A 27,165-nucleotide genomic window follows, 5' to 3' on the forward strand; every position below is an offset into this window, starting at 1 on the left:
TTTATTCAATTGACTTCCCACGATACCAGCTTTGCTGATTCTGTTGTCTATTTCTATATTTAGTTTACCATCTTCAGTAAAAATTGTGCCTAAGTAGCTGAAATGTTTTACTTGTTCCACAGGTTCACCATTCACAACACAGTTGACATTTTCAATGATTCTGCCTATTTTCATTGTCTTTGTCTTTTTATTGCTGACCTTCATACCATATCTATTACAACAGCTATTCAATTTAGTCAGAGAATCTTGCAGACTTGTAGCGGATTTATTTAGAAGTATAACATCATCCGCATAAAGCAAAGAGCTGACATTAACATCTCCAATTTTGATATCAGGTTTAATACCACATTCCTTCATAATGTGATCCATATAGATAATGAATAACAGAGGGGATAATGTACATCCTTGTCTCACACCAGATTTAACATTAAACCATCTTCCTGTACTTCCTTCAATTCTAACTGCTGACTCACAACTCAAATAAAGACTAAGTATTGCTTGATATAATGCCCCATTGACACCATATAACTGCAGCGTATTGAATAGCTTCTCTCTTGGCACCTTGTCATATGCCTTTTCCAAATCGACAAAACTTAAATACAGATCTTTGTTATATTCCCATGCTTTCTCGACTATTTGTCGTAAAGTGAAGATCTGATCCTGACAGCCTCTATTTGGCCTGAATCCAGCTTGTTCTTCACCAAGCTTTTCTTCCACAATTCTTCTCAACCGTTTCTCAAGTATACTTGCATAGATCTTGCCAGGAACACTCAGTAGGGAAATACTTCTGTAATTCTCACATTCAGTTTTATTTCCCTTTTTATATATGGGTACTATGAGAGCTCTACTCCAATCATCGGGAATTCGTCCCTCTGTCCAGGCTTTCTGAACTATGCAGTGCAGCCACTGTAAGACTCTTATACCACCATACTTCAGCATTTCTGGTCAAATATCATCTACTCCTGCTGCCTTTCCACATTTCAAGCCTTTGATGGCTTTTTCTACTTCAAGTATGGATATGTATTCCTGACTGCATGCCTGGTCAGTGTTTTTTTATCACTGTGCTGTCATCACTGCTTGTTTCATTTAGCAGTTTTTCAAAGTAATTACTCCATACTTCAAGGATATCTTTTTCTCCTGTTTTCATTTCACCTTTATCATCTCTAATTCCTTTTACAGCACTCTTTCCTCCATTCCTAAGCTTCTTCAACAACCTCCAGAATATTTTGCCACCTTCTTGATATTTATTTTCTATATTCTTGCCAAAGTCCTCCCATGACTTTTGTTTAGCTAGTTTTACACACTGTTTAGCTTTCTTACATTTGTCTCTGTATTCTGTAAGAGTAAAAGCTGACTTATTTGCCAGGAACTTTTGATATGCTTGCTTTCTTCTTTTCCTTCACTGCCTCTTTAACTTCCTGTGTCCACCAGGGAGTTCTGATTTTTTTATCCTTGCACACAACTTCACCACATGCCTCTCTGGCAGAATCAATCAATGTTTCCTTCAGAGTTTGCCACTGAATCTCCAAGGTTTGATTCCTGTTCTCAAACTCTTTCATTTTCTTTTCAATAATATTCCTGTATTTTAGTCTACAGTTTACATCTGAGAGCTGCTCAACTTTTATTCGCTTTAAAACTTTCTTACATGTTATTCTTTTCAATATGAAATTCAATTTTATCCTGCTCAAGACTAAATAGTGATCACTTCCAATTTCAAATCCTCTGTACACTCTGGTGTCCTGCACCAGGGAGAAAACATCACTATCAACAATAACATAGTCAATGAGACTTTTCTTATTCCTAGCCTCTTCTCTCCATGTGAATTTGTGCACATTTTTATGTTGGAACATGGTGTTAGTAATAACCAGTCCATGTCCTGAGCAGAAATCCAACAGATATTTGCCATTATTATTAGCTTTGCTCTTTTCTCCAAATTTTCCCAAAATATTTTTGTATGTCTCACAATCATTTCCTACTCTACTATTTAGATCCCCAACAAGGACCAACTTTTCCTTTTTCATTGTGTCAGTTGCTTTGTTCATTGTGTCAGAAGAGCTAAGTAAATTTCTTAATTTTGCAGGGGGTTTAAAGATTGTCTTAGTATTGTATTTAAGTAGTGTTATATTTTTTTTTTCTGAAATGTCCCTAACGTATGGTATGGCTATGACATTCTTGTCATTTTTTTTTTGCTTTTAATGGCATTTTTATGGAGGATCTTGTGAACTTTTTTTTTTGTTTGTTTTTTTATTGTAACCATTGTTTACAAGCATTTGGCTAATAATTTCAAATTCTTGGTTCAGAGCCTGTTCATTAGAGCAAATTGTTAGGACTCTGTGTTTGAGGGTGCTGATGATCCCTAGTTTTTGTGTTGGATGGTGATATGAATTTTTATGTATGTATTGGTCTGTGTGTGTGTGTGTGTGTGTAGGTTTGTGGTAGACTGAAGGAGAGGCAGCCTGAGGGAAGATGTGTGACAAGTGTGGATGAGAACACAGACTTATAAGAAAACTATTTATTAACTTATTGCTGATATTTCTTATAAGTATAAATATTCTTATAAATATTTCTTATTGCTGATATTTCTTATAAGTATAAATATTCTTATAAGTCTGTGTTCTCATCAATACTGTTAAAATTAACCAGCATGTGCAACGAACACATAAGCCTTTCTACACATGTGACAAGTGTGTCTAGAAAATGAAGAGAGTTGTTGTTTTCAATCTCAATGGTGAGTTGGATACATTTGTGTTGTTTATGTTTTGGGGCCATGGGGCCAAATGGCAAAAATATCAAACATATCTGAGCCAGACTTTGGGCTTTAGGCTTGCAGAATCTAGAGCTTGTTGCTCAAAGTCTTCCATGTAAAAGTTAGCTATTGTGGTGGAAAAAGTGGTGAGACATGGCTGTACCTTCTTTTTGTAAGTAAAAATTATTTTGCCACATGAAATACCAGGAGCAGAGTACATGGGCAAAAAATTTCTTCTGCATCAATTGCATAAAACCTCCTTTATTAACTTATATGTTTCTAGCATATCACTCCCTTTCTGCTTATCAACTAATTTTTGTAATTAACAAATCTTCAATCTACCCACAGAGGAAACATTTCAGACTTGTCACCATCTTAGATACTCACTTCTAGATCCTTTCCACTATTTCTTATCTTCAGGAAACCCAGGTGACCAAATATGTGTATAATCAAGTTCCATCTGAACTGCTCACTGTTCTTAGTTTGCATGCACACACACAACGACAAGGTTATACTCAAAACAAAGTATCTGTCTCTTATTCTTTGTCAGGAGAGACTGGGGACAATAGTTCTGAGGCTAATAAGGGGGGGGGTGAAGAAATAACATTAATTGCAGAACTATATTAAAAAATAAAGATATCAGAAAGGAACCTCACATTATCCATCATCATCACTATCCATGGGTCCAATGTCCATTAATGTTTGATGCTTGTTTCACCATTCTTTGTCATTTTTCTCTATCCACTGCCATGAACAATTACTCAAATACTGCAAAATCTTTCATCATTCTTTTATACCATCTATCCACTCTTGCATTGGCCATCCTCTTCTGTTTATATCATTAATTGTACCAAGTATCCTATGTTTTGATCTTACTACTGTTATCCATTCTACAGATATGTCCAAAAAACTATAGTTTCCTAAGAATTACTTTCTGCATTAGATTCTCTTTGCAGTTAATTTGCTATACAATTCTTTGTTAGTTTCTGCACCCATCTAATTCATAGAATCTTTCTATAAGATGTTCTTTTAAAAGCCAATATTCATCTCACAGAGCCTTTGACCATTATTTATGTCTCACAATCACAGACAGCACTTGTGATTATGCATTTTTCTGGCAGTCTCAGCTTTATGGGAAGGTGCACTGACTTACTTTCCCATATTTTGTCCACTGCCTGTAGATTTGCTTTCATTTTTGTTATCTGAGATCTTATCTTTTTTTTTTTTTTTACAGTCTAAATCAAGCATCATATTGCTCCCTAGGTATGTAAAGTTCCTAACTTCATCCAAATTGTGTCTGTTGACCTTTGTTATTATTATCAGCATTCAAGATGTAAGCACTGTTAACCTAAAGTGGTAGTATGGTCACTTAAACAAATTGGGAGAGTAAATGTTAGTAAAAAAAAAAAAAATGGTGCAAGCGTTTAATGCAAGAAGGCAAAGAAAGAAACCCAGAAGAAGAGCAGCAAGATATTGATGGACTAATGCAATACCTCAGGAGTAACAGATTACATCTCAGATTAATTTTCAGAAAACTGTTAATAATATAATAATGATTATATTATTTAATAGTAATGAATGAATAATAATGATAAAATTATATTATTATTTAATAGTGTTAAAGAGCTTTCATAAGCACAGTCAGTTATGATGAAGTGCTTTGGCGAAAAACTTCAGTTAGAATCCCATCTAGGACAAAAAAACCTTTATTAGGGGTTTGAAATTGAGGATGAGCAAGCCAGTCTTGTATGAAGGTGGCAAAGTTTTTACTACTAGAAATTTTGGCATTTCATACAACTATTGAAATTGGCCAGGAGAACACAAATCACACATGCACAATTTTTTTTTTTATACACACACAAGCCTTGTCCTACAATTATGGTTACAAAAGCAATTTGGAAAGGCCTTAAGGGCATATAAGTATTGCCAATTATATTTTATTATTTATTTAATGATGTTTGAATATCACAGTATCCTATGTACCCTGAATTTCTTAAACAGATTAAAAATATATCATTCCTGGTATCTACTCTGTTCAAGAAATTTTATAGTTTCTTCTGTTTTTTCATGTTTCTCATTTTAGCATTTAATTAAATATGATCAAAAGTTCAAAAAGTTCTTAATTTTTTTCAAAAATCTGTTATTACAAACCTCTGTCACTTTAACAGCAGCTTGAGTAACTGTTGCAATAGGTGCACTTGGCACTGGACTAGTCCTAGTCTGAGGATGATGTTCATCTTGTTGCTGCTTTTGTTCCCAGTATGGGCGATTTAAATACCTTGCAAGTTCAGGATCCACATAACTCTGGTGATTTTCTTTTACTTCTGATATGCTATTTTCCTAAAGTTATTAAAGTAACTTTTCAAAAATATATATATTATAATATTCTTAGAAATTTAGAAAGAAATACTTAGAAAATATCTACTGGTATTTCTGATGAATTACTCTAAACAAGACCAAGTACTTTACATAAGAGTAAGTTCATTCCTCCATTTCCTTCCTATGAGATGGCAATGAAGAAGGAATGACGAAAGCAAATTAATAAAATAACATCAGAATATATTACTGAATAACATGCTAAAAACAGTAAAAATTAAGTTATACAGTTGGCTCTCACTATATCAAATATACAGGATATAAAGATATACTGTTATAGCAGAGTTTTCTTTCTAGTGAATTTTAGCACACAGCAAGCTGATGTTTGGATCTTTGGCCAGATTTCAACTATCTGTTATATAAGTGAATCTACTCTAGTGGTGTTTGCTATAGTGAGATTCCACTGCACTTGTACAACCTTCAGAGAAGATTGCTGCCGAATAGTAAAAACAATACTGATTTTTTGGAAAATATCATTTATTACAAAGCAAACTTACAGTTGTTGATGATACTGTGTGATTAACCGCATGATTAGTTGATTCAGTTTTGTTCACAGCAAGATTACTCGTCTTCACTTTCTGATTAAAAAAATTTTAAATATAACTATATATATATATATTAAATATTTATATTTAAATAAAAATTAACAAATAGATATATTATTGCTGCAATAAATAATTATAATAGCATATAATAAATAATAAAAAATTGTGTGTCTGCTGTATACAAGGCTTAACAAGTTATTCAAAATCCTGCTTGCCAAAGGGGGGGGGGGGGCATACTTGTCCAGTACCTCTCCTCTCATTTTTTCCCACCACTAAGTCAAGAGGAATTCCATAAAGTGATTAATAATGTATAGCACTGTAGGAGAAAATTTCTATTTTTTGAAAACCATTTCAAGAAAGAAATTAATAAATAATAAGAACAGGAAGAACAGTAAAAACAACGTTGATTTTCTGAAAATATCATTTATTACATTCATTTTATTACTAGAACAGCCCTTTATATTACAAATATACTTGTGTGTTTTCTTAAAGTTAAAAAGAAAAAAGATAGTTACTTTTTATTAAATAAAAAATATTCCATTTAGTCCAAATATATTCCATTCCTCTTGCCCACACATGGTGCTAATGTGCTATAAGTCTTGTGGCCCTTCATATGTGGATCAGACATTATATATATATATATATATATATATATAAATAAAGTCTGCAGCTACCCACGATGGGCAAACATGTTTTTGAGCCGTGTGTGTATGTGTGTGTGTAAAATATATAAAATACTATTAAGGATCAATGCTAGCTAAATAACTAAGAAGAAATTAAGACCTCTACATAGCCTTTTAAGGAATGTAAAGAACCGACCAGGACTCCTGAAGTAATGACCAATCCTCACCTTCTTATAGTGCACCATGTTAAGTAACTAGTTGGAAATTGAATTAATGAGAATGGTTTACATTTTGGTATTTTGCTGACATAGTATTCTGTATTTCCTTATTTAACTAAGAAAAAATTATGATACAACATGATCAAATGTCATACTGGTTAAGGTCACTCACAGTTAAACAAAGCATCTGAATGTTTCTATCAGGGAACAAGGTCAAATCAGCTATTTGAGGTTAGTGGAGATTTGGAAAATTTGGAGAAATAAGCAACACTAATATGGTAATCACCTAACGGATTTCTGTTCTAGACAGAGACTAGTCATAATTAACACCATGTTCCAACATATAAATGGGCACAAATTCACATAAGAAAACACAAAGGAAATCTCCAATTATGTTCTTATTGATGGGAATATCTTCATACAGGTTCAATACATAAGTGTATATAGATGATTTGATTTAGAAAGTGATCAACATTTAGTTTTGAGCAGAATTAAAATGAATTTCATAGTGAAATTAACAATATGTACAAAGATTTTAAAAACAATTGAAGTGGATGTGATGTGATTTAGATGTGAACAGCAAACTAAACCTTGGAGAATTAGTGACAGACCAAAGAAAACTAGCTGTTTCAGCAAAGAGAGGCAGGTCAAGTTGTTAAAAGGATAAAAAAATGGTGGACTCAGAAAATCAGAAGCATTAGTGGAAAAGAAGAAAACATTAAAAATTTTATAAAAAGGAATATACTGGATTTATTTGACCATATTAATACAATTAAATGAAATTGACTAGTTTTGCCGCACATACTTGTGGCTTCTTCCAGATTAGGATGAACAAAAATTTATAATAAAGGGCTAACATGAACCACAACATTACCAAAATACTGAAACATGTAGGAACAGTTACGATAAGTTAAAAACAGAAAACATGTGGAGTGTGGAAGCTTGCACATGTCAGCTATTGTTCAGTGATGTGTGCACAACAATTAACTGAAAAGTTAAAATCTGATGTGCAAAAAAAGATCTGAGTGATTTCCAAATATCACATAATATCATTCCTTGGTTTCTACTGACTATGCCTTATGAGTGAATGACCACAGCAGATTCTTTTATGTTACAGGCACTGAAGTTGTCCTCTATGTAAGGCATGGAGCTCTTATCCCATTCATTGTTATGATGTGGGGGGGGGGGTGGAAAAGCTAGGCCCTGAGCTGTCTTCTGTTATTATTGAAGTCCCCAACATGCTCTTTTTGTCTGATTTCAAAATTTCTAGATGTCTACCTTATGTAAGAAAGGCCAGAAGAACATGGAATATTATAAACCCCAGAATATCTGTTGAAGGGGTTGTGATCTTTAGGTGAAAGCAATAAATCTCATATAGTCAAAATGAGCTTGAAAGCCAATCTTGTCATGAGATTTGAGGAGGCTGGTAATTTTAAGAGAAAGTCAACCAATATAAAAGATGGAAACAGAACTTCTGTAGAGAATATTAGGATTTTGTTGGAACAGGATTAGAGAACAGTACTCTCTGTAGAAATTTTTTAGAATACCCATTAGTCACAAATAATTGGAGTAGAGAAAGTAATTCTTCATTCAGTTGTCTTCATCTTTATGATAGAGATTACCCTTTACTTGAGCATATGTATAATACCTAGTTTTAGTAATGTACAGTGCAAAAAGGATGAATGTAAGGTTGAATATAAAATGAATGACCTGTATGAGTGGGCTTGTGGCATACGCTAAGAAAAAAGCTTCCTTAAGCTTTTTTTAAAATAAAAAAATCTAAGAAAGGTACTTATACTTAAATTAAGGGGATATTAAATCCCACATAGTTTTAAAACAGAATAAGAAATTCAAAGATCAGAATCAGCGAGTTTCTTGCCGAATATAGTAAACTATAAAGTATCGGCGACACTAGCGTTAGCCAATGCAAGTGATCCTAGTACGTAGTACAATACCGGGCAACTCGTTGCAAAGGTGGGGGAAGTTCAGATCGCTATTCTTGGGTATTTTCCATAATGTAAAAACACATTTCCTAGGAAATGTATGCTGTTATTACATTATGGAGGGAGGTCACTACCCAGACCGGTTTCAGCCTTTTTTGAGGCTTCATCAGTGAGTAGCTAGTCCTAATACCAAAGTGTATAGCGAAAAGAACTTATGTACTCTGCGAACGAGTTTTCCAAACAGGTGCAACCATTAAGTTACTTAAGTATAAAGAGCTAATAAGCTTCATTTCGGCAATGAAAACATTACTTATACTTAAATTAATTTAAGCATAAGTAATGTTTTCATTGCCGAAATGAAGCTTATTAGCTCTTTATACTTAACTAAGAAAGGTAGTTTCCTTCCTTTTCATGTTCCAAAGTGAATTTTATTTTATGGTGGAAAGAGTTCATAGATGAAAGAAACCATGCAGCTCAGTAACACTATTTCCAGATGATAAAGACATCATATACGGATATTCTAAGAAAAGGGTACAAAGAATACTGTTCTCTACTCCTGCTCCACAACAAAATCCCAACATTCTCCACAGAAGTTCTGTTTCCATCCCTTATAATAGTAGACTTTCTCTCAAGATTGCCAGCCACCACTAAGGCTAAACAAAAGTCACTGGAAAACTTCCGTAAAAACACAGAAGAGAAATATCAAGAAAGTGGCAAAATGAAAAAAATTAGTAATTATTATCTAAGATCTCTGGGGAGTCAAAGACCCATTGAGGAAGGGCATAGATCACCCACGCCATTTATCATCAGATCTCTGCTTAGTGTTTCCTTAAGGCCTTGAGGAAACACTAAGCAGAGATCTGAGCTCATTGAAAAACCATTTTGAAAGTTGGAGTACATTGCCTAACCCAGCAAAACTGTTGTTTTAACTTTTCACCTAAATAACAATGAGGCTCATAGAAAACTAAAAATAAACTTCTGCAACAGGAATCTAATTCTTGAAAGAAACCTTTGTTACCTTGGTGTCACACTTGATTGCAGCTTCACATTCCAACAACATCATAAAGAAGCACACAGGAACAACTTGGGGATGTAGTGTTTTGACTTTTAGAACAGCAGTCTTGGGAAGACCAGAGGCAAATTACTACTCACCAGTTTGGTGAGCAGTAATTTGCCAGAAGTAACCACGTGACTTGTGGACGCAGCTCAACATAATAACGAAAAATCATATCCGGTACCTTAAGGTCTACTCCTCACCCATGGTTGTGTCCATTCTTTCTCACATTACTCTTCCACTTCAGAAGAGTAGAAGCTACCATCAAAGAAATAAAATCAGAAAAAACATCAACCTCCCATACATAAAGATATCTCTCTCCACTTCTAGCTCACTGCTTCACCTCCAGATTTTCCATATGGCTTATGGAAATACCAGATTATGGTCCCCAGGACTGGTGGAGAAGACTCTGGAATGAACTACAAAGTAGTACCTGATCACAGATCCAACTGTCAAACCCCCAGGATTTAATCTCGACACCTGTGAAGCCAGTTAAACATATTTAGGACTGAATAAGGCCACTGTACATACTTAGTACATCTGTAGGAAATTTCAGTTATGTCAACCCTTTTGCATGCATGATGTTATGCAAACAATACATAATATCACTGTCCAACATACTCCTTTCCTGACGGCCTCAGAAACTTGCACTTACTCCCAAATAGTGCCATTAATTAGTTAACTACAGTCAATCTATATATATTTTGGCTCATTAATTTTTTTGTATTTTTACCAGTATGATAAATAAAAAAGCTACCATAGTTTCTCTTATTCATACTAGATGCACTCACTACTTCAACAGGCAACTGTTCCACTCACTGCTCTGTGAGAGAAAAATCTAACTATTCCCCTTTCTTAACCACACAAAAACTTAACCTCCACAGATGCTTCCTTGTCCTCTCCATGCCTTCCGTATAACAAAAAATTTCATCAGTTGATAGTGATGTGTCCTACTTTCTTAATTTCTTATCAATATATGCATTCTACAATAAGTCTTTCCTATGGTGTCAAGTGGTACTACTGAAACACAAAGGAATTGCCTCAGGGTTGAGCCAAATCCAAGGTGTCAAAGGTTCTGAAATCTTGCCTCTCTTAAAGCTCTAGGAAAATTTATAATTTAACGCTGCGCCAACTAGAACCATTAGATTAAGAAAGAGAAATCTTAATCAAGAAGTGAATTTTCAGATGCACACTAAGGTTTGCAATCCTGACCTAAACTACAACCTATTTCCTCCGGCCTAGATTCGTACTTTTCATGAGTGGCGCATTGGATTCTAAACACAGGCAATTTTATTTAAAGATAGCAAACGGTTTATTGAACACATTAGTTATCATGCAATACAAAGAACATTCAATCAAAATCAAATCAATGCTAAGCAAATTAATTCACATGCATCCCCAGTAATATAAGATTATCAAAGAAACAATTCCTATATAAGATTAAGAACTCAGTAATCTTAGGCAACAATATTAACATGAATTTTCAAGAGTTAACTTAATACCCAAAAATAGATCATCTTAATATTCACTTAAAACATAGATATTAACTCAACACATTCATTGATTGGATCAACGACTGAAGGGAAATTGTATGTTCCTCATACAATTTCCCTTCAGTCGTTGTTATGGCATGTATTTCTCCAGTCATTGGTAGGTTCACACGTTTCTAGCATACCAAGCCTATTCCAGGGACTTCGTTGGCGTCTGGTGATTCTGTTTCCATGAAGTTTGCTACCGACACACTGAGCCTTTTCCATGGATTGCCTTTGTTCAGTACAGATATATTTTCTTCCATCATAAGGCTTGAGGTACATAACCTTTTTAACTGATATGCGGCATTTCCGACTATTACCTACGGGAGTCCGAACAGAGCTCCCCGCTGACCCTTCGTCTGGATGTTCTCAAAGAGAGACACTACTCACTGCACAAAACCAAAAAAAACTTCAGAGCCCTGTGGAAGGGGGGGGGGGGGGAATGTTCCTAACCCTTTTTTATACCATCTCCCTATTGGCATTCTTTGTAACCTTCGTTGTTCACCCGTCGTGTAGAATTCTCCCCATGTGGGTCTTGCTTCGTAGTGTTTAATTTCCTTTTGACCACTTACCACTCCACGTGCCGTGTGCAACTGATACCGCTACTGCCTGGGGCAACATTTTTTTCCGTTGCCGTGCCCTTGTACTTTGACCTTTTGTTCACATTAACTTACATGTAAGTCTTACAACAATTAATTGTATTATCTATTTTTTTTAATTATTATATATTTACAAAGTATCACTGACATTAGACAATGTAGTAAGAATCCTTTCATTTAATTATTCACAATTTCCTTTCTTTGTAATAATGTATTCTATATTTGTCCAGATATACATATAACACATACTTGGATGCAAGTATATTCTTTTTAGGGTTTTGCTTGTTAAATGATGATAAATGGAATTCTTAAGAGTTTCAATTAATCAAAATTTAACAATAGCCTACAATACCTTTTCAAAAGTTTATAGACCTCTATGATATCACATCTCTTTTTCCTGTTTACCAGTGTCTGCAGTCTGCATACTCTCAATCATCTGTTCTGGTAATATACATTCCATTATCCCAATATCATATTCATTATTCTGCTTTGCACCTTTTTCATGGCTTCTTTACTGCCTAAGAGGCAAAATTACTTCCTTATCTTTACATGCCAAAGGAAAGAGTAAAGGAATCAGAGATGACAAGGGTGACATTAAAAAACAACCGATGTCTGATGTAATTACTTTAAAAGACTTAAATGAAATGAGCAGTGGCAGAAAAATGATAAAAAAAATTATTTCAATTAAGGGGATATTAAATCCCACATTGTTTTAAAACCGAATAAGAAACTCAAAGATTGGAATCAGAGAGTTCCTTGCCGAATATAGTAAACTATAAAGTATCGGCGACCACTAGCGTGAGCTAATGCAAGTGACCGTAGTACATAGTACAATACCGGAGAACTCGCAGCAAAGACGGTAAAGTTCTGATCGCTATTCTTAGGTATTTTCCATAATGTAAAAACACATTTCCTAGGAAATGTATGCTGTTATTACATTATGGTGGGAGGTCACTACCCAGACCGGTTTCAGCCTTTTTTGAGGCGTCATCAATGAGTAGCTAGACCAAATTAATACCAAAGTGTATAGCAAAAAGAACTTATATACTCGGCTATACGAGTTTCCACACAGGTGCAACCATTAAGTTACCTAAATATAAAGAGCTAATAAGCTTCATTTCGGCGATATAAACATTATTTAAATTAAGGGGATATTAAATCCCACATTGTTTTAAAACAGAATAAGAAACTCAAAGATTGGAATCAGAGAGTTCCTTGCCGAATACAGTAAACTATATCGGCAACCACTAGCGTGAGCTAATGCAAGTGACTCTAGTACGTAGTACAATACCGGAGAACTTGCAGCAAAGACGAATAGCGATCAGAACTTTACCGTCTTTGCTGCGAGTTCTCCGGTATTGTACTACGTACTAGGGTAACTTGCATTAGCTCACGCTAGTGGTCGCCAATACTTTATAGTTTACTATATTCGGCAAGGAACTCTCTGATTCCAATCTTTGAGTTTCTTATTCGGTTTTAAAACAATGTGGGATTTAATATCCCCTTAATTTAAATAATGTTTATATCACCGAAATGAAGCTTATTAGCTCTTTATATTTAAGATAAAAAAAAAGATTCAAGATGAATACAACCAAGAATAAATAATACTTGAAATAGAAAAAGACATCACAAATATCTGTTACAGCTGCCTTCTCCACCTAAATATGGAGAAGGCAGCTGTAGTAGATATTTAACAAGAAATCCTCAAATAAGAAGGTAAAGGTAAAAAAATTTTACAGTGGCTGTACTGCATAATCCAGAAGGCATGATCCAAGCATCAAATTCTAGAACTTGCACTCAGAACTTATAGCAATATAGAACTTGCATATATATAAAAAAAAAAAAAAAAGAAAGAAAGAAAATTGAAAGTAGGAATTACATAGAAATTTCCCTAGTGTGTGTGTGTGTTCAATGTAAAATTTATGCAAGCACACTTGAGAAAAGCATAAAAAAATTTTCGAAGGGAAACTTAAGAACAAGCTAAGGCAACCAAATAGTGGTCATCAGGATCTTTCAAACAGCTGAGAAATAATGGGAATATAAACAAGGATTTCAGTTTCAAAGTGCTACAGTTATATGGTGTAATAAGGAGATTACATTGAGTGATATATAGTCATATATTTAAGTTGTAAGTTATCAGTTAGAATTGAAGAAGTACAGAAAGATGGTTTTGAATCAGGTGTAAGACACTATCTCCACTGTTATTCTTCATCTATGTGGATCACATTATGAAAGAAAGTAGTATTAACCATTGTACCAGGCTTGAAATGTTCACATATCAATACAAGGATGCAAAGTATCCACTGCCATTAATACAGCATTTAGATGGCACTGAAATAACATAGATATGAAGCATAAATTATTTGATATATTCCATTCATCCTGACAGCAAATCTGGAGATGTTAAATTAGCTCTTTATATGGATGACATTATACTCATAAATAAATCTGGGTACTTAACTAAATTGAATAAATGCAGTAACAAATTTGGCATTAAAATCAGAAATAAAAAGGCAAAAACAAAACAGGCAGGAACATGGAAACGTTCAAGGAGACTAGAGAACATGTAAAATATTTCAGCTATTCGAGCAAAATTTTTAGTGAAACTGACAAAATATATATATATATATATATATATATATATAGGGGTGCTTAAGGGGTCAAAGCTGTATAACTGAGAGGAGATCTCCATATAGCCTTTAAAGGAATGCAGAGAACTAACCAGGGCTTCTGACCTAATGTCCAATCCTCACCTTCCCTAACTAAGGGTTAGGGAACCCCCCCCCCCCCCCACCACCACCACGAGGCTTTTTGAGTTTTTTTCTTCGGTGTGTGGACTTCGCGAGTGGAGGTACGGTTCCAGAATGGGAGGGGAATCTCTGCCCCGATTCCCAGCAGAAGAGAACGGAAAGCACCACGTGTCTATAGGAAAGATTATGTATCGCAAACCTGAGGAGAATAACATTATCCTGGAAAAGACAAGGCAGTCTGTGGAAAAGCTCAGAGTCTATATAGAATGCTTCGCGTCGAAGGAGTTCCTTTACCCCAAGTATCTCCCTGAAAAAAAAAAGGCATGACCTACTGGAAACGAGTAGGCCTATACGTGAGCGAGAAATCCCAGATACTTTCCCAACCGAGAAGAAATCATTTCAAGGATCCAGAGACGAGTAAAGAAAGTAACAAGTGCAGGAGCCCACTGTGAAACGCCATCGTGAAATTTTCTTGTTAATTAATGTGAATGAATGATATGTAATTCAAGATCTGAGGACTTAAACAGAGATAGAATAGGACTGTAGCATATTATAAACTGTGAAAGGAAATGAGTGTAAATTTAAGAGTGTTAAACTAAGGATGTGTGTCTATAAGGAGCTAATGCATGTTAACTAGATTTTATTAGAGAGGAATTTGAAGAATTTATGTGTGATATAGTTTGGAGCAGCACAATTGTCAATCCTATATGAGTTACGAGATTTAACGCTCACATTTGCTGATGATATTTGCACAATATTTTGTAGTATTGAATTGAATTTTACCAAATTTCCATGCACTGTATAAATGTTAGTATGTTGAATAAACCCTTTGTTTCTTCTTTTCTTCTAATTCAGTTGTCTGTATGTACTATCTGATGCACCACTTGTAAAATACATGAACCTAGGTGGGTGATTTAAGTAGTGAATTTATGGTCACGATTACAAAGTTGTTAGTCATTGAGGTATATCTGAGTATCTTCTTCTTGTTTAAGATTTCCTCTTTTAAACTAATTGTCCTAGGTGGCGCAGCATTAACAAATAAATGCCTTAGGACCTTAAGAGAAGAAGAACCTCAGAAGCTTTGTTGCATTTGGATCAACCCTGAGGCAATTCCTTTGTACTTAGACAGAACCATGTGACACCATAGGGCGAACATAACATTTAGAACATAATCAACAAAGCAATCAATGAAAAAGGGACAAAACAGAAAGCAGCTGACACAAATGAAAAGTTGGTCCCTGTTGGGGATCTAAATAGCAGAGCAGGAAATGATTGTCAGATATACAAAAATATATTGGGAAAATCTGGAGAAAAGAGCAAAGCTAATAATAATAATGCTAAATACTTGTTGGATTTCTGCTCAGGACATGGACTGGTTATTACTAACATCATATTCCGACATAAAAATGTGCACAAATTCACATGGAGAGAAGAAGCAAGAAATAAGAAAAGTCTCATTGACTATGCTATTGTTGATAGTGATGTTTTCTCCCTGGTGCAGAACTCCAGTTGTACAGAGGATTTGAAATTGAAGGTCATCACTATTTAGTCTTGAGCAGGATAAAATTGAATTTCATATTGAAAAGAATAACACGTAAGAAAGTTTTAAAGCGAATAAAAGTTAAGCGGCTCTCGGATGTGAACTGTAGACTAAAAAATACAAAGATTATTGAAGGAAAAATGAAAGAGTTTAAGAACAGGAACCAAACCTTGGAGATTCAGTGGCAAGCCTTGAAGAAAACTTTCATTGATTCAGCCAGAGAGGCATGTGGTCAGGTTGTCTGCAAGGATAGAAAAATCAGAACTCCACGGTGGACACAGGAAGTTAAAGAGGCAGCGAAGGAAGCATATCAAAAGTTCCAGCAAATAAGTCAGCTTGTGCTCTTAGAGAATACAGAGACAAATGTAAGTAAGCTAAACATTGTGTACAACTGGCTAAACAAAAGTCATGGGAGGACTTTGGCAAGAACATAGAAAATATATATCAAGAAGGTGGCAAAATATTCTGGAGGTTGTTGAAGAAGCTTAGAAATGGAGGAAAGGGTGCTGTAAAAAGAGTTAGAGTGATAAAGGTGACATGAAAATGGGAGAAAAAGATATCCTTGAAGTATGGAGTAATTACTTTGAGAAATTGCTAAATGAAACAAGCAGTGATAGCACAGTGGTAAAAAAAACACTCATCAGGCATACAGTCAGGAATACATATCCATACTTGAAGTAGAAAAAGCCATCAAAGGCAGCAGGAGTAGATAATATTCGACCAGAAATGCTGGAGTATGGTGGTATAAAAGTCTTGTAGTGGCTGCACTGCATAATTCAGAAAGCCAGCACAGAGGATGAATTCCCAATGATTGGAGTAGAGCTCTCATAGTACCCATATATAAAAAGGGAAATAACACTGAATGTGAGAATTACAGAGGTATTTCCCTACTGAGTGTTCCCGGTAAGATATATGCAAGTATACTTGAGAAACGGTTGAGAAGAATCCTGAAAGAAAGGCTTGGTGAAGAACAAGCTGGATTCAGGCCAAATAGAGGCTGTCAGGATCAGATCTTCACTTTACGACAAATAGTTGAGAAATCATGGGAATATTACAAAGATCTCTATTTAAGTTTTGTAGATCTGGAAAAGGCATATAACAAGGTGCCAAGAGAGAAGCTATTCAATACACTACAGTTATATGGTGTCAATGGGGCATTATATCAAGCAATACTTAGTCTTTAGGTAAGTTGTAAGTTAGCAGTTAGAATTGAATGAAGTACAGTGAGATGGTTTAATGTTAAATTTGGTGTGAGACAAGGATGTACTTTATCCCCGTCTGTTATTCATTATCTATATGGTATGAAGGTCAGCAATAAAAAGACAAAGACAATGAAAATAGGCAGATTCGTTAAAAATGTCAACTGTGTTGTGAACGGAGAGCCTGTGGAACAAGTAAAACTTTTCAAACTATAGGCCTATCTGTGTGTCAGGTGTTGTGGTTAAGTTGTTGGAAAAGCTTGTGAGAACTAGGATCCAGAGTTGGGTTGACAACAATGGTATTATCTTTGATGGACAGCATGGATTTGCTAAAGGGAGGTCGTGTTTTAGTAATCTACTTACTTATTACAATAAAGTGACTGCTTCCTTGGACAGAGGAGAAGGATACACAGTAATATACTTGGATTTCGCAAAGGCTTTTGATAAAGTACCTCATGATAAGTTGATAGTCATACTGGAGTGGATGAGGTTGGATATTAGATTAGTGCAATGGATTGGAGACTGGCTATCTGATAGGTATCAACAAGTTGTGTATGGGGGTGCAATATCCAGGAAAAGGAAAGTCACTAGTGGAGTGCCTCAGGAGTCTGTTTTAGGGCCATTACTGTTTAACTTGTATATTAATGATATTGGCAAAGATTTGGATGGAGATATTCAGTTGTTTGCAGATATGCAAAGTTGGGACGAACCATAAAGAGTAGTGAAGATGTTGTGGCCTTGCAAGAAGACTTGAATAAATTGAGTGATTGGGCACGGAAATGGGGATGTGAGTTCAATGTTGCAAAAAGTAAGGTTTTAAAATTTGGAAAACATAGATGGGATGCAGAATTTATGCTTGGTAAGAATATATTGTTGAAGGTAGAGGAAATAAGAGATCTGGGGATGATAGTGAATAAGGATCTAAAATTTAGGGGACACATCACCAAAATTGTGAAGACAACACAAAGGCTTCTGAGAATGATGCGGAGGACACTGATGTGTAGAAGTAGGAAGATTCTTGTTCCGTTGATTAGGCCACACATGGACTATTGTGCCCAGATTTGGTCACCTGGTTTTCAGAAGGATGAAGAGATTTTGGAAAGGGTCCAAAGGCGACTGACTAAGGTAGTTTCTGACTTCTGGAATGTTGAGTATGAGGAAAGATTGAGAAGATGTAATTTGCAGAGTCTGGTGGAGAGGAGGAAGAGGGGAAGATATGATAGAGTCCTACAAATTGGTAAGGGGTTGTTATAAGATCAATGGTGGAGAAGTTCTACTGAGAATAGTGGGAGATCAGGGGGAGAACCTGAGGTCATCCCTGGAAACTGTATAAAGAGGGTGTGAGTAGGGGAGTGAGAGGCAGGTTTTTTCGTGCAGAGTTGTGAATGATTGGAATGCCTTGCCTGAGAGTGTGGTGTCTGCAAGGAGTTTGAGTGTGTTTAAGACATGGTATGATGAGATGTGTGTGTGATAAAAGGACTTCCCAGATGAGTCTTTGACTCCATGAGGTCTTGGGGTAATAATAATAATTTCAGCTACTTAGGAACGATTTTTAGTGAAGATGGTAAATTAAGTATGGAAATAGTTAACAGAATCAATAAAGCTGGCATGGTAGGAAGTAAATTGAATAAATTCATATGGAATAAGAGAGAAATTAGTTGAAACACTAAATTAACTGTATACAAGACAGTGTTCAAACCAGTTTTAACTTATTGACCAAAGACTAGACTGCAGATATGAGAATCCTGAGAAAGATTAGAGGCATGAATGGTAATATCATGTTAAAAACAAGGATATTAAGAAAGAACTTTACATTGTCAGCATCCAGGATGCATAGTCATTTAAACAGAATGGGCAAGGAAAGATTAGCAAAACAAGTGTTCTCTGCCAGCTTGGCAGGAAAACAACCCAGAGGAAGACCAAGATATAGGTGGATTGATACGGTACAAAGTGCCTTAGATGACAGAAATATAAGATCTGATAATATTGGAGTCTTGACAAGTAACAGACTGATCTGGAGGAAAATTGTACATAGGAAGTTAGTAATGATGTAAATTTTTCATGTAGTACTATCATATCCTGTACCCCCCCCTCCCCTTGTGGGTATATGGCAGGAATTTGATGATGAATATATATATATGGAAATAGACAAAAGAATAAGCAAAGCTGGTATAGCGAGGAGTCAAATGAATAAATTTAGACTGAATTTAGGCTTTTTTTTTTTTTTGAATGAAGATACAGTTGCAGATAATGTGAATATCTAAAGTAAAGATTTGAAAAATTAAAGTGGAAAACATTCAAAAAGAATGGAACCAGAAGTACACATTCACACATTAGTAGAAAATGCTACCAGAATCCTAAAATATGGAAGGCAGCAGAAGTAGTGATATTTGACTAGAATGATTAGCATTCTAGTCAAATATGGAAGCATAAAATTTTTGTAATTTAAACTGCACAATTCAGAAAGTTGAATTCTGGATGACTGGAATAGAGCTCTCATCTTGTTCACCTATAAAAAGGGAAACAGAACTGAATGCGAGAATTTCATGAAGTTCCTTAATCATGAAGTTTTTTAATGTGATAATAATAACATTGAATAATTGAAACCTTCTGATTTAGTTTGAACCCAAAAACTGAAATGAATGATAAAAAGGAATTTTATAGTTCTATATAATCATTATTTAATATTACATGTATAATATTCTAGAAAAAGTGATTAGCTATAATGCATACGCAAAAAACATTTTCATACTTCTTTATCTCGGGATTCTGATTCACTCTTAGAAAGGGCAATAGCCAATTGCAGTTCTTCCTCCTCTTGCAACTCCTGTGATGACTTTGAAGACGATGTCTGAAAAAGCAATAAGCAATTGCTTTTCATATTTAAATTTAAAATAATTTAGATTTAGATTTTTAAATGTAAATTATTAATGCACTATTTAAATTTAATTAGTATATTAGTATTAGCAACATATGTGCTATGGATTAGATAATCCAAAAACTCTGCTATAGAGACCGAACTTTGAATTTTTTTTTTCTCCCCCCTAAGCCACTTCAGGTCTTCGATTGGCATAATGTGGCTCACATTGGACAATAAAATTTATCTTCAAATTAACTTTCACAAAATGAAAAATAATATATTCTTTAAATAGAGATACTGTATTAAATAATATGATGCAAAGGAAGGAGAACAGGCTATTAGAGTCAACTCTCACTACAGCAAATGCTGTGTTACAGTAAACTCACTCACTATAACAAACAACTGAAAAGTTCCAGCCAAAACCAGCAAAATCAATGATATTCTAAAGGGCATTTCACAAATCTGCAAATCTTCTACTATAATGAACTATTCCTTTGGTCCCTACAATTTGCTACAATCAGAGTTCACTACTATAAAGGAAGTAAAGACTAATTAAAAATAAGTTACCTTGAAAAAAAAAAGTAATGGAGAAGAATTTAAATAGCATATATATAAGTAGAATGGACAAGAAAGATAGCTAAAGATGAAAGAACCATGGATTGGTTATTTAATGGAAGTACTAAGAGTTTAGATGATATGAAACTGGATAAAAACAGTGTTCTTTCACAAGTTGGTCTGTATTTCAAATGTAGTATTGCAGTACTATGGCTATAGAAAAATTAGTATAGGGAGAAAAAGCCTACACCTCAATTGACTGGAATTGGAAAACTGAATTATTATTACACATGTATTTGCAAGAATAAGGAATCGTAATTTTTATTACAGCAAATATTTTGGCCAGAAATTAACAGGCCACCACCAGTATATATCAGCATAATCACAAGATGAAGCTAGAACAAAAAAAGATGTCTTCAAAGCTTTGCTCAATAGAGCACCTCATCTATTATAATGCACTGAGCACCATCATAATTTGGGATTTACCTCAAGGAAGTTTAAATGCAATGTGGACACACTTAAAAGATGAACCCTGTACAACAGGTCCTTATCCCATACATTGCAGGCATCTCAGAGGCAAATGCAAAGATCCTGAAAAGCTACAGTTTAGTCTCTACATTCTTAACAAAATCTCTTCCTATTTATCATCCACAAAAGATATCCCTCCCCTTTTCCTCCCAGCTATTTACAAGTGGAGGTAGTCTGTGTGACTACCTCCACTTGTACTTTGGATAAACAAGATGTTCAGTCTAAATATGACTGCAAGAACACCTATCTTATATCAACAACAACAATAAACCTGAAAATTCTATACTTGCTCAACATTGTAGTGGACATGGTGAGTACTGCACCACAATATCCTCTGGTGCAATACTCACCTTTTACACCGGGGCAGGTTTAGGCTGGAGCAATTATTTAATGAGAGCACTGAAGCATTTCTACACCATCCAAAATTAAATCAGAATGACAGTCTATCTACTGCCAAGATTTCTTAGTGTTTCATCCTCATAAATGGAAAGCAATAACGTGCATTGAACGCCCTTCGTTCCTTCTCCCACACACACTTCTTTTTTTTTTTTAAATATAATGTTGTATCATTCAATCATTTTATTTTGTAGCTGAGCCACATGCAGCACTTCTGCATGTGTCTCAGCTCTGTAAATAAGATTAACATTCTTTGTTGTAGCTTAACCTTGTGATTAAGCTGATGCACTGATGATGACTACTAAATTTCTGGCAGAAATATTTGCAATAATAAAAATTGTTATTCTTTATTCTTGTAAATACCTATCAGGAAGACATGCATCACTAAATTAGTACAATAAGTATAGGTTGAGTGATTATTATGGGGACTTGAGGTATCGCCTCAGGGTCTGCTCCCACTGATGAGACCTCAATAAAGGTCGTAACCGGTCTGGGTTATGACCCTTCCCATAATGCATAGCATTATGCATGTCCATTAGGAAATATGCTTTGCATTATAGGATACTAAGGCCAGTGACGTGAAATCATTAGCTTCTATATACGAGTTGCCCCAGTCCTGAAAATACTTCAGGTGCAAACTTTGTTTGCTTACACTTGGATAAAAATTAAACTACGAATATAATTTCTTGGCATCTTTAATTTATAGTATAATCAAGCGGAAAAACTTCCCACAACAATCTTTAATCTATAGTATTTTAATAATACGGTGTGACACCTTTTGGCTACTCATATATGAAAATATGACTTCTGCATTACTTCAACCTTCGTATCACCTCTGGGTAATGATTCTTCCCATAATCCATAGCATTATACGTCTGTAAGGATATGTGCTTTACATTATGGGATACTAAGGCAAGTGATGTGTAGTCATTAGATTATTATATATATATATATATAGGATGCTTCATATGAGAACGCTAAAGCACTTCTACACCATCCAAACTTAAATCAAAATTAAACCCTAATATAACTTTGGTGATTTAGTTTTGCATATACATTCACTCTTTCTCTCTCTAAATATAAATTCAAAATCTGCTACCAGTCTCTGATCAACTAATCCCAACCAAACTTTCAGAGTTGAGTTAAGAATAAGTACAAGATATAAGAATATAGTATGCAAGATGGTGAAGACCAACCAAGTTCATAATATATATTTCCTTTAACTGATTGTGCAACTATAATTGTTGTCAACCAAACTCAGCTCAAGGAGAAACTAAAGTAGCACTTCTAGTTTTCCTCCCACCTCAAAAAAATAAATAAAATAAATTGTGTGTGTGCATGTGAGTATGAACATCTAGTACACTTCCTGAAAATATATACTAGAAGGTTTACTTTAAAAAAAATTAGCTGTATACAAGACAGTGTTCAAACCAGAACAGGATGGGCAAGGAAAGATGAGAAAAACACGTGTTCTCTGCCAGATGGGCAGGAAAACGACCCAGAGGAAGACCAAGATATAGGTGGATTGATACGGTACAATGTGCCTTAGATCAGTGCTTCCCAAACTTCTGGATGTCAGGGCCCCCTTTGCAAAAATTAAAATATTTCACGGCCCCACTCGAAAAAAAATCGTAATAGAGATATATTATTATAATATTTATTGTATTTATATTCAATACAAAACATACACAGCGAATATTGCAAAAATCAAATGCATATATTACATTTTTTGCCTCTTACCATTTGGTTCTGAAGATGATACGGTCTGTTCTGGTAAAATATGAAATACTGTCCATTTTTTTTTTTTTTTTTAAGTCTGTTTCTGCTTCTTCTGATTGTTCGCGGGATTTTTTTTTTTTTATTTTTTATCAACCACTTATCCATCTCAGGGTTAAATTTTTTAACGTAGAATAGATCAAATAATATTACCACTTACCAATACTGGCACACCACAGACTGATAACATGAAATTAGTGAATATTACCTGAATAAGGGAATCCCCGGACCAGGAACATTTTTCACTTTTGTGACTTTTCTCCTTTTACGGTAATTAAGCCTAACGCGAAACAGACAGCAAAGGCAGTCTGTTTATTAAAACGTGCATATGATTGGTGCGGTATTAACAAAAGATCGTGCGACCGAAAGATAAAAGCATAGCTGACAATTGAGTTGAAATGCTAACTCTCTTCAACCGAATTCCATGTGAAACTGCCATAACATTCATTATATATATATATATATATATATTACTTAGTTTTAACACTTTAACACAGACTCCTCATACCTTATTCACTGGCATAATAAAAGTACTTATTTTTATTGCCTCTGCAGTATAATGGCTCTTAGGGAGGGCGTGTTGTTTACCACTGCAAGCGAGTTACTATATCCTCACATGAACTTGTTTAAGCTTTTTTTTCATGTGTGAAGTATACGCAAAACTTTTATTGGTAACAGAAAACTAGCTCAGATGACAGTGATAATATAAAACGAGTTTTGATATGTATATAAAGTCAATATCAACAGTCCCTGATTACGAACGCGTTACGAAAGGGACAGAAAGATTTGGAACTTCCCTGGAGAACATTCGAAGTAAATACAATTAACCACTGCTTTGAAATGAAACATATGAATAAGCAATATTTACTAATATTCGTTAAGCGCCGAAATACGCAGGAAGCAAAGTTTGTGAACCAACACCAATGTGTGAATTTTTCCATTAAAATATAAAAAATAACAAAAATGAAATAATAAAAGTTAAATACGTTTGTTTTAAAATAAAAAAAATCTACTTAGTCTTAAAACGTTTTAAATTTGTTTTCATTATTTCACGGCCCCCCCTCAACAAAACCTACAGCCCCCAAGGGGGCTTCGGCCCACAGTTTGGGAAGCGCTGCCTTAGACGATAGAAATATAAGATCTGATAATGATAATATTGGAGTCTTGACAAATAACAGACTGATTTGGAGGAAAATTGTAGATAGGAAATTAGTAATGATGTAAATTTTTCATTTAGTACTATCATATCCTGTACACCCCTTGAGGGTATATGTCAGGAATTTGATGATGATGAAGTTTACTTAAAGCTAGTTCCAGAAGGGTGGACCATCAACATTCACTTTTATTTTCAACAACCAGAGCAGGTGTATGCAAGTAAAATTCAAGATGAATTATGCTCACCTCACCAGCATTGGGAAATTAAAGAGTTCTTCACTTCCATCGTATCACGGATATCAAGGCTTTGTAAAGAAATGAAGCTACTTGATTTTAATCCAATTTAATCAAGACCACAGAATATAATAGCTTACATTACTGAATTATGTTTTTCAGTTGTAATGAATTGTTAATATAAAACTAAAATGCTGAAAGTTACAAGTCATCTTTATATTATGCCATGTGTTTATCAGTTTTTTTGTGTGGGTGGGTGGGTGGGGGGGGGGGGGTTCCAGGAGGAAAAATCTTGCCACCTCTGTAGGAGGTGAAGTAAAATAAACAAGAAGTTGTGACAGACTCTTGTAATCCAGTCGAATGGAGGCTTCAATTGGGAGAGAGATGGTTTGAGGAATGGAGACCTGCTTCACAAAGATCCTGTGTTGAGCAGAGTTCGCAGTCAGTATACCATCAATATGATGATTTCGAGGGAGGTTATGGTAAACAAGTTGAATAACGAGAAGCATACCAAGCCCAGGATGGAAATGCAGCAGGCAAAAGTTTCCATGTCGTACAATAGTGGGATCATATCTGTGATCCCACTATTGTATGACTATATCCAATTCTTGCTGCTGATTGAGTGGGCCTCCAATAATGCAGGTTATTCCATGCTGAATACCCCAGTAGCTTAAGCTGCTACTAGACTATTCTGAATTACAGCCAAAGAAGCTAAGGAGACCAGTGTATTATGTCTGTTGACTGCACATTCCACTATCTGTTGCAGAATGAAAAATCGAAGTTTTCATGATAGAAATGCTTCCCCTCCATATGAGACTGGCTAACTCCCCTTCGGCTGAAAATATCTTATTAAGGTTTTGCCCATTCAGAGGATTCAAATCCAGGTGTGCCCCAACCAAAGGGCACTCAAGCTGTTAAAAATTCTCTGATCAAGTGAAACTTTATTAATTTTTGGAGGATGAATGTCGAGCAAGAGTAGGCAGCATGAAGAGAGGGAGAGAAGTACACTGAAAGAAGAGATTAGGAGAAGGGAAATAATGAATGCAAAGTGAATCAGAGTAGGAGTGAGAGACAAAGTTATAGGAATGATAGAAGGAGAGAGAATCGGAGAACCAGTGAAAGAGAGAGAGAATGGGAGGAAGGTGAGACAGAGTAGGAACCAGGGATGGAGTGAAAGTGTCAGAGAGAGTGAGGGGTGCAGGTGAGCAAGGAAGGAATAGAGTGGTAAGAGGTGTGATGTATGGAGATTTGATGATCCATGGTGTGCAAGATAGAATGACAGACCTGGGGGAATGATAGACCGTGTAACTATGGCAATTAAGTGAGGTGAAAGAATTATGAGATGAGATGACTGTGATGGTGGTCACAAATGACTTTGAGAGGCAGTGTGAATTGGATCGCAAGAGATCTGAAGTTTATGCTTTAGGTTGTATGGAAGAAGACAGAGAGAGGGAAGATAGTGATTGTTGCCCAAGTAGAATAACAGAGGCTTGGATTATGTGGATGCTTGGAGGCACTGAAGACAGAAAGGAACTGTATGGCAGAGATGGCTTGCATTTGAATGAGGAAGGATGTAGGCATCTGCAGAGAATGTTGTTCTCCAAACAAGTCAGTGTGTTGATGCAGAGAAACTGGAATTATCAGCATAGATGGTAGCCTCCTGTGGAATAGTTGCTTGGGAGAAGGACCACTGAATTCATTGGAGTCCAGAGGGAATAATGATAGGTACAGAAAGTGACAATGTGTTGATGATTCTTTATACTAATGCCAGGAATATCCAGAATAAAGGAGATGAATTGGTGGCACTGATAGAATCAGCCTGTCCAAAGATTATTAGGATCACTGACACAAGTTGATGGAAGATGATATACTTACAGGAATAGAAGTAGTAGAGTATAGCATATTTTGACAGGATAGGAAGGCCAAACACAGTGGTGGAGCTGCTTATAAGGATTAGTTGAGTCCTCTCAGAGAAGAGGATTTGGAGGGCAATGACACTAATGGCTTTGAGAGTGTATGAGGTGGAAGTGGGCAGGATAGGATATTTAGTGGAGTGTAGCTATAAGCCAGAGAGAGCAAAGAAGGTGAAGAGCAAGAGATGTTCGGGCAGTTGAGATTGGCGAGTGCAAAAATTATGATTGTTATGGGAGATTTTAACTTTGCAGTATAAATTGGGAAGAGGAAACTGCATGTAGTAATAAGGGAATGGAATTTCTGGAATTCTTGAGGGACAAATGTCTTAGGCAACATGTTCAAGAGTTTTTGGATTTGGTCATAGCATCAGAAAATCTGAATGTAACTGAGATAGCATCTCTGCCCAGAGTTGGAGAGAGTAATCACATGGTTTTTACTTGGAAAATGAACAGACATGCAGGAGTATCAAAAAGAAAGGAATATATATGGAATTATTATTATCATTATATGACATCCATGGAATCCAAAGACTCATTGAGAGAGGGCACCTACTCTACAATGCTCTGTCTCCACCAACTACACCAATGCCATCTACTGCCCATCACCACCACCACCAGTATTT

The 27,165-nt window shown here is 35.4% G+C and overlaps 1 protein-coding gene across 3 annotated transcripts in view; it reads right to left on the bottom strand.

Moving 5' to 3' along the window:
- The window catches only part of LOC150107965 (hepatocyte growth factor-regulated tyrosine kinase substrate-like), a 261,894-nt gene that overhangs the window by 75,018 nt on the left and 159,711 nt on the right, over positions 1-27,165 (bottom strand). For all 3 annotated transcript variants that reach the window (XM_090390574.1, XM_090390576.1, XM_090390577.1), the window contains 3 exons: positions 19,878-19,976; positions 5,620-5,700; positions 4,898-5,086 (listed from right to left, as the gene is read on the bottom strand). In XM_090390574.1, coding sequence (XP_090246700.1) covers positions 4,898-5,086; positions 5,620-5,700; positions 19,878-19,976 — 369 coding nt within the window. The remainder of the gene's footprint in view (positions 1-4,897; positions 5,087-5,619; positions 5,701-19,877; positions 19,977-27,165) is intronic.

This window comes from Typopeltis vanoorti, chromosome 3 (genome assembly GCF_054136105.1).
Source record: "Typopeltis vanoorti isolate ZY-2024b chromosome 3, IOZ_Tvanoo_1.0, whole genome shotgun sequence".
In the NCBI taxonomy this organism is placed as follows: Eukaryota; Metazoa; Arthropoda; class Arachnida; order Uropygi; family Thelyphonidae; genus Typopeltis; species Typopeltis vanoorti.